This window comes from Notamacropus eugenii, chromosome 3, assembly GCF_028372415.1.
Source record: "Notamacropus eugenii isolate mMacEug1 chromosome 3, mMacEug1.pri_v2, whole genome shotgun sequence".
In the NCBI taxonomy this organism is placed as follows: domain Eukaryota; kingdom Metazoa; phylum Chordata; class Mammalia; order Diprotodontia; family Macropodidae; genus Notamacropus; species Notamacropus eugenii.
The window spans coordinates 226,547,245-226,563,733 of NC_092874.1; the positions used below are offsets into that span (position 1 = coordinate 226,547,245).

The following is a 16,489-nucleotide window of genomic DNA, read 5'->3' on the forward strand; positions in this document are numbered from 1 at the left end:
CTAAAGTTACCTATCAAGCAATGGTGTCCTGGTATGGAGACAAGGCTCCTCCCTATTCTGGGCAAGCCTAAAAGCTAGGAATAGGGATGGAGGAACGCAGGACAATATCAGATAAAAGGACTGGTCCAGAGAAAGGAAACTGTCAAAAAGAAAACAAAACAAATCACCTCATTTCACAAAGGCATAAGGCCATGCATGGTACATGGTAGAAAACAGGATTTTGGTCCCAGCTCCTGAGGGTTCAAAGTACAATGTCACCTTTGGGGTTGAATTTGTCGTTGTTTACTTAGAAGGTGTTCAGTACTTCTGTTCTTGAGAAGGTACAGGAGGGAAGGCAGGCTCCAATTGGCCTAGTTACCTTCTGGACTAACTTTCAATTCAAATTTAAATCTCCTCCTTATCCTGACTGCTCAATTTTTTTGTTTTCAGCCAACTGGATTTAGCTAGCTGATCGCAATACCATCAAGACTTTCCCCTGTTGGATTAGCCATTTCAGAATAAATTGCATACCCCTACCTTAGGCAGCCTTCTGAAAACAGCATAGGGTTTAAAGGACAAGTTCAGCAAGACATTCCATGGATATAGCCATCTGATGTTTTTTTCTCTGAACAAAACACCTTCTGAATCTGACTGTTTGGAAATGCTGCCACCATTTCCCAAAATAGTTTTAAAAGGTTCTCCAGCACTTTCAGCTGGCCAATAATAGAGGCACTTTCGCTTCAAATCCAGGTATATGGGGTTAATAATATCCTTTGTGCTTAGAGAAGTACTTTACCTTACTACAATATACAAAATCATAACTTAAAGCAGAAGGGGTTGAGGTAAGGGAATGGCCCTCAGAAGAAGTTATGTTGGCCCTCTGCCCAAGTCTTATGTAAACTTTTCCTGTAGCTTACTGCTCATTTTCATACTTGGTTTGTATTTTGTATATTTATTACATAAATATTTACTGATACCTTTTGTTTCCATATCACCTATACTTCCCAATGCATTTCTTCCCTCCTTATCCCTTTCCCAGACAGTCAATCCTTCTGATAAAGAATAAAAGGAAAGAACAACACTTGGCAAAAACCAATCAACACAACGACAAACTGCCCAAGGATAATACACCCAGTGTTTCTCTCCTCTACATCTGCAAAAGGGTGAGGTACAAGGGGCAGTGTCATCCTCTACCTCTCTGGAGCCAAGCTTGGTTATCATTTCAGAACATTCAGTTCTTCCCATGTGCATGGTTGAAGTCCTCTAGCATACCCACCGGCCCCTTGGCCTTATCAGTTCATAAAAGCATTCCTATGCTTCTCTCCATTCATTACATCCATTGTTTCTTGTAGTACAATAATACGCCATCACACTCACATGTATTTAGCTACTCCTTACTGAAGGAGAATTATTACTACTACAAAAATTGCTATTAAATTTTGGCATAAATGAACTTTTCTTTTGACTGCTGCTCTGTCTTAGGTATATATCTAGTAGTGGTATCTCTGGGTCAAAGGCTAACAGACATTTCTGTCTCTTTCTTAGTGAATTCCAATTTGTTCTCCAGAATGGTTTCACCAATCCACAGTTCTACTAACACCTCCAAGTCGTTGACTGTTTCCGTTTTTTGTTACCTTTGTCAATCTGCTGGGACAGCTTCAGGGTTGTTTTGATCTGCATTTCTCTTTACTACTAATGATTTGAAACACTTTGATATGGCTGTTAATAGTCTGTAATTCTTCTAATATCTGTGTAAATCTCTGAACAACATTTGGGGGGGTTGGCTTTTGGTCTTATATATTTTTGTTAGATGGCTATATATCTTGGATATCAGATTCTTATCAGAGATATGATATAATAATTTTTTTCCCAGTCAACCCCTTCCCTTATCCCTGTCACATGAATTTTGTTAGTGATCACTTCTATCCCTCCATGCTTCCTTCTAACAGAAATGAGGTTGAGACCAACAGACACACAGAAACAGAAACACACAGACCCAGACACCCCACCCCCTGCCCCCGTTCTCACACCAATGAAATCATGGGTCTGGGGAAAAAAACCCAACCTATTAACCTAGGATCTCATTGTGAAGATAACATATAACCTCATAGGGTTCTTAGAAGGCTTAAATGAGATACTGGATGTCAAAGAAGTATGTTAGCTTGGAGTGTTATGTAAATATAAACTAAAGAATGCAGTCCATATGTAAATGACAAAAAGAGGGCTATCAAGAGCTCTGGGAAGGTTCTAGGTTCAAATCCCACTGGATTTGACTGGAAGTGGTCTCCCAACCTTTCTCAGCTTAGGTTTCTCCTTTTTAAATACTCAGGCTGCCCACCTGTCTTGCAGGGAGGGCATGTGTAAACACAAAGGTAACAATATGAGCAACACTGAGAACAGAGATATTTATGGTACAGGAAGACAGCAGGATGTCCAGGGTAAAGGGCAGGGGAAGCAGAAAAAGGAACATTCCTAAAAAGCACAAATCTGGCCCTGCCACTCTCCCTATTTGCTTTCAGGGTCAAACACAAACTCCTCGGTTTCTTCTAACCTAATTAATTAATGGCACCTAACCAACGTATCTATTTTTTGTTATTCTGAATTTGACAAGCACAAACAAATGTGCACATTTTCATATATAGATTTCTAGATCTGTATATGAAACTGTGAATCTCTAGCTTTTAAAGAAGTGCACACATTAAACACGTTACTTTCCAAGCTGTCCTGAGCTGTCTTTGTCCTCTTCTGTGTCTCATTAATGATGCCTGTCTCTTCTTCTGGCATCATTATCACTGGCTTCCTCTCCACCACAGACCTCCCTAATTAAGAAATACAAAAAAACTATCCTTCCTTCTAACTAATAGTTAATGCTTTAAACTGTATTTCATTGGTATCACCTCACACCTGTCAGAAATGACAAATGCTGAGGGGGATGAGGGAAAAACAGTACATTAACGAACTGCTGGTGGAATAGAGGACTGGTCCAAATTACAAAGGATTCATGACGAAAAAAATGCTACACACTTAGAGGAAGAATCTGATGAATTCTGAGTACAAATCAAAGTATGATTTTCTCACTTTTTTTTTTTTGGTGATATGGCTAACAGGAAATATGTCTTGCATGATTTCACATGTATGACTGATATGTTGTTTGCCTTCTTAGCAGGTGGGATGAGAAAGAAGGGGAGAATCTGAACTCAAAATTTAAAAAGAAAAGAATGTTAAAAGTACCTCATTTAATTCTTACAATAACCGTGTGAAGTAGGTGCTGTAATTATCCCCTCTGTACAGATGAGGAAAATGAGGCTGAAGTAGTTAAGTGACTTGCTCAGTGTTACACAGCTTCCTGATTCCAGTTCTATCCACTGTTGACAACTAGTCACCTCTTAAGCAAAACAAATGCATGCACTGCCTGTTATCTGAAAACAAATCTCAATTCTGTATTTCTAATCTATCATCTCTCCGTCAGAACGTAGAAAGCATGATCACTGATATTCTAGAGTCATGGCTGGTCACTGCATTGATCAGAATCTGAAGTCTTTCAAAATTACTTTTCTTTATAATGTCATTTAGTCAATCAGCAAACATTTTAAAAATGCCAACTATGTGCCAGGCACTGTGATAAACTCTAAGGAAAGAAAAAAGACAAAAGCCAGTTCCTGCCCTCAAGGATCTTCCAGTCTATAGGGGAGACAACATGCAAACAAACATACACAAACAAGTTCTAGACAGGATAAAGTGGAAATAATTGAGAGGGAAGACAGTAGGATTAAGACGGTTTAGGGAAGGCTTTCTATAGAAGATGAGATTTTCGCTGCTTTTTAAAGGGAGCCAGGAGGTAGAGACAAGAAAGATGAGTGTTCCAGGCCTAGAGAAAATGTCTGGAGATGAGAAGCGGAATGTTTTGTATGTGGAACAGTCTGGAAGTCAGTGTCCCTGGATCAAAGAATATGTGGTAGGGGTCTAAGTTACAAGAAGACTGGAGAGGTAGGAATGGGCTAGGTCATAAAGAGCCAAGGAGAATGCCAAGGAGAGGACTTTGTATTTCATCCTGGAGGTGACAGGGAGACACTGGAGTTTACTGAGTAAGGTGGAGCTAGCTACTGTGCAAATTGTGTTCCTGGTCTGCTCATCTTAACTTGGCTACAATCTACCTTTCTGGATGATTACATACATTCCTTGTCCCCTTGATATAATCTACATTCTAGCCAGACCAGCATGATTGTTGCTCCTCACATATATTGTTCAGACAGGTTATTTCCCATGCTTAAAATGCACTCCCACCCTACCTGAACCATGTAGAATCTCTAGCTCTGCTCCTAGTTTATTCAGGAGATAACTTCTTGAGGAGAACTTTTTAATCTGCAGGTATTTCCCTCATTCCTAAATGACTCCGTATTTACTTTCTATGTATTTTGTATCTACTTATACTTGTAAGCATCAAGTGGTTCCTTTCATGAGGACTTTCCTGATTCCCCCAATTTACAGCATCTGTCCCACCTCAAAATTACCTTCTATCTCCCAGTTCCAGGCATATAGTAGGTACTTAATAAATGCTTGCTGTTTGATTAACTGGTAGCACTAGTAATGAAAAGAAGATCAGGAGAATTGAGAAAAGGGAGTGGATTTGAGGGAGGGAAGAGTAAAGAAAAACTTCCACTTTGGACGTGATGATTTTAAGGTGATAGGTCATCAATGTGAAAATGTCTAATAGGAAGCGGGAGGCAAAATTCAGGAGAAAAGATAATTTTTGAGTTAAAAAGATTTATGAGTCAGCACAGAAGTCATAGATGAAGTTTGAGAAGGAGAAGTGGATAATTTGCTCAGAGATCTTGAAGTTTTAGTCAAAATATACCCCCAGCCCAGGGGAAGAGCAAATCTTTACCTCAAAAGGTCATGTCTGATACGATGATCAGACTAACCTCCATAAAGGCAGAATACCCAGCTATGCTTGCTTGGAAGACCCCTGTCTGGTCTGAAACCTTCCTTTGATATAAAGATAAAATCCTGTCTGGTACACCTGATATGACAGGCTGCTGTTCTGCTTGACAGCATGGTTGAGAAAGGCACAAGAAGGAGAGACAACAGCTGAGACTGACAATGCATGAGAAGCTCCAAGACACTCAAATTTGCTTAGAAAAGTGCTATTGATCCGAATGGCTTGTCTGAGCTCTGGAAATGGGCTCCCAGCCGTGGCTGGGAGAGAGAAAATGGCTGAATTTATGAACTGTCAGCTCCCTGGCTCAGGAAAACTGACACTCACAGGAGAAGTGGTAGCCAGGCGGGGTCAGCTTTCGCGCCTTCTTTTGTTCCTCACCTCATCGGCTGTAGGGAGAAATGTCAAAGGCCTCTTTTGTCTATAAATCTTCAAGAATCTTATTTAAATGGATGCAAGGAAGAAGAAAAAAAAAGAAAAAACTTTATATGCCTACCCACTAAAACCGCAGAACCTGATCTTATTACTAAAATGGGGGGTGGGGGGAAAGAGGGAAGAAGCAAAAAGGAGAGAACAGAAACTTGGGAGTTTTCAGGGTTCCTTTTTTCCTGATTAAATGCAGATCACACAAAAGCTCTTAATGGGGGAAGGGTAGAGCAGTTCTCTGTACATCTGGTCCCTGGTATTAATCTTAACTGTGGGGTGATATTGAAGCACGTGGCTTTTGGAGCGGTGAGTACCTGCAATGATGACTGAGTCTGTCCGGGCTGGGCCAAATTTCAATGTCATCTCATGCTTGTGTTTATGAACCGCCAGGTGGTCCTCGTTTGTAAATCTCTGAAATGAAACAGAAATGGAGAGAGATGAGGGTGGGGGAAGTCAGTGAATAGATGATGCCCTTTTAAAAAATGTCCTATTGGATGTCGAATAGCAGGGACAGTCCCTCTAGAGAAGGTCAAGGAAGGTGAAGAAATTTTTTTTTGTGGGGAGACATAAGATGAAGGGGAGAAAGGATGGGAGTAAGGGCTGGAAGTAGAAAGGCAGAAAAGGCAATAGATAACAGAGAGGAGAGGGGAGGGGGAAGGATAGAGCACCAACTGCTCTGCGGTATTAAGTCCAAACAAGACAAGTGGACAGATTGCTAGTGAAGTGGGGTGCAAGCTGAAGGCTCCAAATGAAAGAACCATTAAGGCCAACTTCTGGAGAACAAGGGGAAAATAATTTTTAATAATAATAATAAAGAGAGAAGCAGGGAAAGGCTGGCCATCAAAATATAGGAAATTCAGAACATAGCTCTTGGTGGTGGGGCTGAATCGGGCTGTTTTATGAGGGGCTAACAGGGAGATAAATTATGCAGGATTAGGAGATCCATTTAACTTCCTGGCCCCTGCAGTGCTACAGCAGGCATCAGTGTAGCCATTTGGCTCAGGGTTTTAATGAGCCGGGACGGAGCTGCGGAGGACTGAAGCCCAACGGCCAGCAGTAAAGGCACAAACCATCCCATCGGCCAAATGCCATCTCTTCTCATCAGGGGCAGGCATGGAGACTGTGCAGGCCGTAAAGGGGCCAATGCAATGCCACAGACTTTACAACAGTTGCATAAAAATACAACTGAAGATGGGGGGATTTTGCCTTCTCGTGTAGGGGGCTTCAATGTACGAGCAATGAGTAGGTAAAACTCAATTCTACCCTTAGCTTCTTATTGGCAGAATGGAATTACTAAAACATAATTCTGCCACTCCCCCCTAGACCTTCTCTAAAGTGGCATGTGTATACACGCAACCCTGCATGCTGCAAGAGCTTGCTCACCAGGGAGACAAGGAAGGAAACAGATCAACACTGGTAATTCAAAAAATAACACAAAAAACCCCCCCACTGAGGCTGCCTGGCTGCTCCTCCTCTATAACAAACTGTCAGCCACACCACGTTTGGAGACAGCAGTTTTCTGTAATCCCTTCAACAGAGCCACAGTTTCATCTGCCTTTTTGCTTCTAGAAATAGTGACTGATGAATTCTCCTTCTTTTCAGTTTTGTCACTGGACCTATTCCTTTTCCACCTCCTCACTTCAACCCTGCTTTTCCACACCTGCTTTTCTGACTGCAATGTTCACTAAATAGAATTTACCCATCATACCTCAGCTGCTTTCCATTTAGGTAGAAGTCTTTTCAAATCCAAATGAGTTACCTCAACCTATTTCTCTTTTTTAACCTGGCAGAGAGGCAAGAAGGAAAAAACATTTTCCAGATTCCCCGAGACCTTTCTTTCTTGGACATGGGAAGTACCATTGTCCTTCTCCTCAAAGCTACTTTGAATCCTGACTGATGGTATGAATTTGGATACGGGAGATACAAAACACTAAATTTAGTGAAAATTAGACTTTTATTGGTAAGGTCAAATGAGATTATGCAAAGGAAGTGATGTGACAATTCAACTCAAAAAGCACTTATTAAGCACCCATCGAATGCCAGGCATTGGGTTAGGTGCAGGGAATTACAGAAGCAAACAAACAATAAGAACAAAGAAAGTCCCTGCCCTCAGTGCCTGCCTCAATGATGATTTATTTGGAAAATTGAGGGCAAAACTAGAACACTGGCATAGAAAAGCCAATGGGTGATGCCATAAACTCAAAAGCATGACCTGATTTTGCTGGAAGGAACAAATGCCAAATATCTCAGAGGGACTGAGACAGGAGCTCAAGCTTCTACTTCTGTTAGGCACTCATTTCTTTACCTGTATTATTTTCCCAAAGGTAAAGTGAGGTAAATGAAAATTGCTGGCCTAACTGGGGAAGGTATGTGAACATGTTTATATAATAAGCCACCATGGAGGGCTTAGAGGGCTGTCAAGCAATGAGAGAAAAAGATGTGCCCAAAACAGATAAAAGAGCGATAAAGATACTAGTATCAGAGAAAACTAAAGCTATTTCTTTAATTGTGCTAGACAGAATTTAAAAAATCTTTTTTTCTGCTAGAAATTCCTTGATATCTTAGAAGTAACTCTTTCTTGTATGACTGAAGACTCCCTACTTTTCTTATTTGTCCTCTAGTTCTTTTTTTCTTCTCTCTGAGACACACCCACACCCACCCTCTCTCTCTCTTTCTTTCTCTCTCATATGCTCTCTCCCTTGGGCCATACATTTTCCCCAAATGAAAGCTGGGGGTTGATCCCTCCCCCACCCCCAAATCTACATCATGCTGAGCACTGCAGAAGGAGAGTTGAAGCCAAGTTAGTTGAATAACATAGCCCTGACTCTCCGCCAGCTCCTGTCATCTCCCCGCTAGTTCTCATACAGCTCTTTGCAACAAGGCTGGGAATGAAAAGGGAAATCCAAGTTTACTGGGGAAGAGTGCTACGGAGAAGAGACGGATGATCTCTTTTCTGAAGTCTGTTGGAATGTGAGATAGAAAAGCCAATGCCTCTCCTCTTCCCAGACCAATTAGAATACATCTATATAGGACAGGCTGGAAATGTGCATTTGGGGCATCTTTCCTCTGGAAATAATCTCTATTTTAAAAAATTGAGTGAGGAAGATTTTTTAGCTGCCTATATGCTACTACAAGAGATGTGCAAATAACCATTCACCTAAGGAAGTATTCATGTCAATTGAATGGTAAAGAATGTTGATCTTTATTTGACTGCTTAATTACACACACACACACACACACACACACACACACACACATTTACTGATTTACTGACCACCTCTTTGGGGCAAGGGAGAAAGTGGACATTAAAATTGAGGGCTACTGAATTTAGGGCTGTTGGAATAGGGAAGCAGCCTAAGTATCTTGAAAGGATCACAGAATCTTATGGTTGGAAGGGACCTTCAGGGCATCTGGTCTAACACATGCCTTTCTACAGTTATTTCCAGTAAGTGGTAATCTAGCTCATACTTGAAACTTTCAGAGAGAAGGAGCCCACATCGAACAGTTCTGTTAGGAAGGTTCTTTTGTTTGTGTTGAATATCCAGTCTAAATCTGCTATTCTGCAATTTCCACCCACTGCTTCTTGGTTCTGGCCTACAGGGCCAAGCAGAACAGATTTGTGCTCTAGCCTGGAAAAGTCTGAAGGCCAATCTGGTTCAACAAACACATCTGCAATATACCCCCTTCCCATACCCACTTTTAGAAGGAAAACAAATTTCCATTATAAGTGGATAATGTTTCCTGCACAAAACCTAAGAGAACTAGATAGTCTAGTTAATATGTCCAAAGAATTCCATATAGAGTTTAATCCTTTTTCAACCTTGAAATTTTTAAAAATTCACTTTCTTAAGTACAAAGCTGTACTAATAATGTAGAGCAACAGGGAAAGGAAAGGAAGGAAAAAGAATAAAAGCCGTTTTTCGTTTTGCTTGCCAAACTGCCAACACATGTTTTTGGACTTGAAAACTTGGAAGGCTTTTAAAAAGGAAAAAGAGAACAACTCTATCCTCATTTTATAAAATGGCTGATGTAGTACAACCATGCCAATAACTGGGCTGAAGAAAGGAGAGGAGAGAATAAACGTTCCCCCATATGAGACTGTTTCATGGAGTTTACGTGCTCTTCTAGTTATTCAGAGATTACACACATGAAACCTGGATGACATTTAAATGAAAATACATTTGGCTACATCTAATTTCTACTCCTCAGAGCAGGAGAGGTAGGGAGAAGAGAGCTCTACTCTCTTTAGTCTAACAGGGAAATAGTGAAGGCACAAAATTAAATGTTATAGCTATGAAGTAAGCAGCCTAAAAAAATTCAGCCATACATTTTATCTATATTGAATTTTCTCCTGGATCTAATCCCCTAATTCATTCACAGAAAGGTCTTGAGGCAGAAATCCTCTCTCTGAGGGACGTCTCTCTCCAAGAGCCTCTCTTCTCTGTATGGGAGAAATTCTGTTTCTTAGAACAACTGATGGAATCATGGCAGTCATATTAGAAATCAGGAGGTCCAGATGATCATGAAAAGGATGACCCTGTTTTTGTACACCAGGAATGTGTTAGCACGTGTTCTTTCTAAAAGGTTTTCTATTATAAGAATAAGGACTAGGGATTTTTTCTTCATTTAAGAATGATTTCTTGATCTCTAAGTCAGCGGCCAAGATAATGTTTATAATCCACTTAAAAGTTCTGTCCCCCAGAGCTTTACTGAAATAAAATCACTGTGCATGGCTGGAGAAATAAACAAAATGAAGTCTTAGGCTAACTAGAGCTGCAGCTTTGTATTGTGATACACATATCTCAGCTCCAGTTCAGGCAGGCAGGCAGGCATAGCTATATGCACATCAGAAGCTCCCTGGCTACAGTTCAGTCCTTGATAAAAGCATTGCGGCAGACAAAATTTCCGTGTGATATGCATTCAACCCTCAGAAAGATTAATTCCTGAAATGCCGTTCTTGGCTATTAGGATTTGTGTAGATTTGCCTCATGTTTAAAAATGTGCTTACATCCTTAGCTATGATTAATTTACTTCCCCTTCCTATTCTCAGAAAGACTGAGGTGGGGGTTGGAAAAGAGTGGAGCTGGGGAAGGGAGGAGAAAAATCAGATGCTTCAGGTTCCATTCACTTTGGTTACTGAGAAATGAACTCTGAATAACTAGACATCAAGGAACAAAGGGACCACAGAATCTTTGCAGGGGGGAGGGGGAAGATGGGAGACAGGACTTTTTGATAGTTTATTTTTTAAAAATCACCTACATTTCCCAATTCAGTCCTCTCCCATCTACTATCAGAATCAGTTTTTACAACAAAGAATAAAAGAAAAAAATACTGTTTATCAAAACTAACCAAAATATTGAAAATATTTGAAATCGGCAATGTTCCACATTCAGTGTCTGTCAGTATCATTGTTTCTCCCCTCACCCCTTGTAGGGGAAGAAGATACTTCCTCATGTTTCTTTTTTGGGGTCAAACTTGGTCACTATAGGAATCAATTTCAGTTGTTTTGTTATTGTACTGTATAAGTTGTTTTCCTGATGCTGCTTACTTCATTCTGTATCAGTTCAAATAAAATCTCCCCACACTTCTCTGTATTCATCATTCCTTATAGCACAGTAAGATCCCACTAAGTTTATGTTCCACAGATTGTTGAACTGGCACCAATTTTGTGAAATCACAGAATCTCAGACTAAAAGGAAGCGAAGGTGCAACCAGGTGACATGACTCACTTCAGCTCACAGACATCTAGCATCGAGGCCAGCTTACAGACAAGATGAGAAAGTCGTGACACTCCTTGTTCTATGGGAGTCCTTATTACAGCTCTGTGGATAGTTGAATGTTAAAAACTGGGACGAGAACCAGGCCTTCTCTTCCTGTTTCTAGTCCACCGTCTTTTCTTACAATGACTCTTAGCATTTTTCTTTTTATTATCGCATCTCACTTTGCTTTACATCTCATTCCTTATCAGATACATCACTCCTCTCTTCCCTATGCAGCTAGCCATCCCTTAAAAAGATCAAAAGAGAAAAAAGCAGTTTGGGAAAACCAAGCTGATCACTTGGCACAGGCAGGACAGGGGAGTAAATATGTGCAGAAACATTAATGGCTAGAAGTGGTCATGTGTGTGTAGAACTCTGTTTCCCCTTTCAGTTCTACCTCATAAAGCCAACACCAAGCTTCTGCTGTCCTTTCCAAGGTGTTGCTGTTTACCAAATGAGTCACATATCCTGCTCAGAATGCTCCATAGCTCCTGAATGAATCATTTCAAAGCACAGGATCACTCAGCAAATAAAAAACAGCCATAGTAGCAGCTCATGCTGCACATAGGAGCAAGAGAATTTATTAAAAAACAAAACAAAACAAAACAAAACCCAGCAAAATCCTTCCCAATTGCTCCAAATGAATAGACTGTCAAGGAAATAAAGAAAGAAGAAATAAGACAGAAACAAGGAGAGAGGAAAAAGAGAAATGGGGAGGTGGGGAGAGAGGAGAAGGAAGAGGCAGAAAGAGAAGGTGGAAGGGAGAGGGGGAGAAGGAGAGGACAAAGACAGAGAAAGAGACAAAGAAAAAACAGAGCTAATGGAGAAAAATCTGGCATAATCAAGCTAGGATGCATTTGTCTATGAGGTTGAAGCAATCATCCATGTTTCAGGGAGGCTTTGTAGATTATCTTAAAGTATCTCTGGCAGTTAACCAAGGCTGTCTACAATGTAAAAGGAAGAAAGAATTTTGGATTGTTAAAACTGTGCCTTGGTATTAAGAGCCGTCCTGCCTACACTCTTCTGCCAACAAGCATATTTAACTGAAATGCTGCAAAGCTGCAGAACCCCATCCAAATGCACAGTTCTGGGGTGGGTTGGCCTGGTGTAGCCATCTGTTCATCCCCCATGTTCAAGGGGGGAATTGCTACCCTGGAATGCCAGCACTTGCCTATGGAACTCAGAGCTGGGTCCAATCAGACATCAAAAATCACTGTTGTAATTTGAAAAGGATGGGATAATAAACAAGAAAATTTCAAAAGGATAAAAAAGTCAGACACTAGGAAGAGTTTCTAACTCTTTGGCCTCAACATAACTTTCCATTGCTCTCCTATGGTCTAGCCAAACTGGCCCATTTGCTATTCAACAAATACACATCCATGCATTCCCACCCTTTCAGTTTCTTCTGCTTAGAATGACCTTACTTTCAATTTTCTCCATTACAAATCCCACCTATTCTTAAAAGTTCAAATGCCATCTCCTACATGAAAAGACTTTCTTGATTTCCCACAAAAAGTAACTTCCACTCCCACCCCAGTCCTCTAAGTCCTTTAAGAAGCTCATGCTGCCAGGGGATAAAGACTACTCAGTCTACCTCCAGCAGTACCCTTTTCATATGGGTATCACAATTATAGAAACTTATCTAGTCTAGCCATTACTGGAGACCTCAACTGCATAGAACAGCAGTGAGAATGAGAGTGCTTGAAACACTGAAATTATACTTCTGTGATCCCTAATTAGAACTGCTCTTTAACCTAGAAGTATCTTTAAAACAGCTGGTTTCAGAGTCCTAGTTCCCATTTCACTGATCTAAAAGGTATGCCACCAATGTGGCAATGTGGTAAACGGACATTACATAATCAATTTGTTTCCCTGTGACACATGATACCATTACTGTGTTGTTCCAGCAAGCAGTAAAATGCTCTATGCACAAATACCCGCCTTTAAAAAAAAAAACCAAACAAACCCCTTTGATAATAACAGCTACCATTTATATAGCACCTTAAGGTTTGGAAAATACTTTAAATACATTAACCTCATTTGGGCTTCATAATAAACCCATTCCCCAACCATTATACAGATATGGTCACATAGTTAGCGAGTATCAAAAGGTTATACTTGAATGTGCCTCCAAGGCCAGCAATCTATCCATCACACCAAGAATCGATTCCTACCGTCCACAAAAGAACCAATTCTAAGACCCATCTCCTCTCCAACACAACCACCTCCACCATAAACCTCTGTAGCTTCACCCTTCTGAGTTGTCATTTGCCCTTCAGGGCAGCTATAACCTAACCATAACCTAGCAACCACAACAGTTGTTGATGTGCAGGTGCCAACTGGAAATTTTTCCTTTTCCCAGTGGAGAACATGGCCGACTTGGCTTCAGAAAGACCTGAGTTCAAATGCTACCTCAGATAATTCCTGGGTATGAGACTCTGGGTGAATCAATTAATTCTGAGCTTCAGTTTCTCATTCTTTGAAAGGAGGGGGTTGGATCTAATCACCTCTAAGGTCTCATCCATTTCTAAATCTATAATCCTGTATATAGAATTTAAAATAAGTAAATACATACATGTTGGGGAGGATGTATGCTGAAATTTTCTTTTATTAACAAGGTCAAAAAAAGTTTGGATTCCAATACTCTGGAGGCCCCATCTTTGTTATAATAAACAACATGTAAATGTTTTTAAGAACAGGAACATTTCTACATTGCTTGGCTTTCTTCTCACTTGGATTTTACATGGCAGAATAACAAGATTCTAAAAGAGTCAAACAGAATCAAGAAATGGATTCCTCCATTTGGGAAGAACCCTGAAGAGATCTGACTAAAGGAAAAGCTATGTTATAAGTCAGTAAGCCACTGAAGAAGGAATACAAAAAGAGTATAAAAACCACATATTTAACTAGTGTCTTAATTGTAATAATTTGCAATTAATTATCAACCTGTAATTTTAGAGTTTTTTTCAAGCAACTGAAGATTTTTTTTAAAAAATATCTACAAAATGTTCTTTTCTTTGCTTACTTAAGATTATTCTCAATTCCTAAAGACTCTGTTACCCCACTGAATCAATCTCTGGAACACTAGAAAAACTAGAAAACAATAAAGAAAAAATTAGATTTAGCCAACATCTATGCCATTTTCCACAATAAATTCAACATGAATAAGATGACTTGAATAGTCACACCATTAAAAAAAGAATACAAATAAACAAACAAAATGAATGAATACACTAATCATCTCTGAAAATGTACTTGCTTTATCACCAGGTCTTCTGCATTCAGGATTAGTTCCTGTCCCTGATCCAAGTTCTGATGCCTTCAGTTTCCAGTTCTCAGTCACATGGCAGAACTCATTTTCATGACAGTTTTCGTTTTGACTGGTGTCTTTTGCCTAGCCTGCTACAGGCAATAGAGAAATCTGAACCACAAAAAATGGATCTAAGTCACAGAGGCTTACCTTGACAGAAATGGACTGGGGAGGACAAAGAATGGAGCAAGTATATGTCATTAAAACTTTTTTAAAATTTTGAGTTCCACATTCTCTCCCTTCCTCCAGTCCCTCTCCCTCAATATGAACTGGTACACTATGATACCCATCATACATGTAAAACAATGTAAAAACATATTTCCATATTAGCCATATTTTTTAAAAAAACAAGAAAAAAGTGAAAAAATATACTTTAATCTGCACTCATGAGGTCATCAGTCCTCTTTCTGGAGGTGGATATCATTTTACATCATAAATTCTTTGGAATTATCTTGGATCACTGTACTGATAAGAGTAGCTAGTTCTTTCACAATTGATCACTTTTATAAAATTACTGTTACTGTGTACAATGATATCCTGGTTCTGCTCACTTCATTTTGCATCATTTCATATATATGTCTTCCCAGGTTTTTCTGAAACCATCCCCTTTATCATTTTTTTTCTTTTTAGCTTTCATTTAGTATTTTTTAGCTTTTATTTAGTATTTTATTATCTCCCATTTTAACATTCATTTTTAAAACTTTTGAGTTCCAAATTCTCTCCCTTCCTCCCTCCCCACTTCCTTCATTGAGAAGGCAAGTGGTTTGATATAGATTATACATATATAGTCATGCAAAATAGTCATGCTGTAAAAGAAAACAAAGACCAAAAAAACCCAAGCCCCCAAGAAAAAATATAAAAGTACACTTCAATTTGTATTCAGACACCAACAGTTTTTTCTCTGGGGATGAATAGCATTTTTCATCACTAAGTCCTTCAGAGTTGTCTTGGATCACTGTATTGCTGAGAATAGCTAAGGCATTCACAGCTGATCGATCACCTTACAATATTGCTGTTACTTTGTACACAGCACATTTCACTTTGTACCAGTTCATATAAGTCTTTTCAGGTTTTTCTGAGAGCATCTGCTCATCATTTCTTATAGCATAAATAGTATTCTATTATAATCATATACCACACAAGTTGTTCAGCCATTACTTTAATTGATGGACATTCCCTCAATTTTTAATTCTTGGCCACCACAAAAGGAGTGCTATAAATATTTTTGTAAGTAAAGATCCTTTTCCTTTTTTAAAAAGGCTTGGTCAATGGGTATACACAATTTTATAACCCTTTGGACATAGTTCCAAATTGTTCTCCTGAATGGCTGAACCAGTTCACAACCCTACCAACAATTCACTAGTGTCACTATTTTTCCACATTCCCTTCGGTATCTGTCATTATCCTTTTGTGTCATGGTAGCCAATCTGACAGTGAGGTAGTATCTCAGAGTTGCTTTAATTTAAATTTTTTCTAATTATTAGTGATTTAGAGCATTTTTTCATGTGACTATTGATGGCTTTGATTTCTTCTGAAAACTGCCTGTTCATATCCTTTGACCATTTATCAACGGGGGAATGGCTCTTTCAGTTCCCTATATAGTTTTAAAATGAGGCCTTTATCAGAGGAACTTGCTGTCAAATTTTTCCACCAGTTTCTAGCTTTCCTTTAATTTTTGGCTGCATTGATTTTGTTTACACAAAAACTTTTAAATTTCATGCAGTCAAAATTATCTATTTTACCTCCTGTGATCCTCTCTTACCTTTTTGTTTGGTCATCAACAAGTTCTTTATCTATAGATCTGACAAGTAATTTTTCCCATGTTCCCCTAATTTGCTGATATCATGCTTTTTGTCTATATCAAGTACCTATTTTAACCATATCTTGGTATATGGTGAGAGATATCAGGGTATGCCTAGTTTCTGCTAGAGTGCTTTCCAGTTTTCTTAGCAGTTTTTTGCTGAATACTGAATTCTTGCACCAAAAGCTTGGATCTTTGGGTTTATCAAAAACTAAATTACTATGGTCATTTACTTCTGGATACTGTGTACCTGATCTATTCCAATGACAAAGATCTCT

The 16,489-nt window shown here is 39.4% G+C and overlaps 1 protein-coding gene across 10 annotated transcripts in view; it reads right to left on the bottom strand.

The window, feature by feature from the left end:
• The window catches only part of LOC140534157 (cyclic AMP-dependent transcription factor ATF-7), an 81,322-nt gene that overhangs the window by 16,192 nt on the left and 48,641 nt on the right, over nt 1-16,489 (bottom strand). For 6 of the 10 annotated variants that reach the window (XM_072654860.1, XM_072654864.1, XM_072654863.1 and 3 more), the window contains exon 3: nt 5,656-5,752. The exons of the other annotated variants lie outside the window; for them this stretch is intronic. In XM_072654860.1, coding sequence (XP_072510961.1) covers nt 5,656-5,752 — 97 coding nt within the window. The remainder of the gene's footprint in view (nt 1-5,655; nt 5,753-16,489) is intronic. 10 annotated transcript variants of the gene reach the window in all.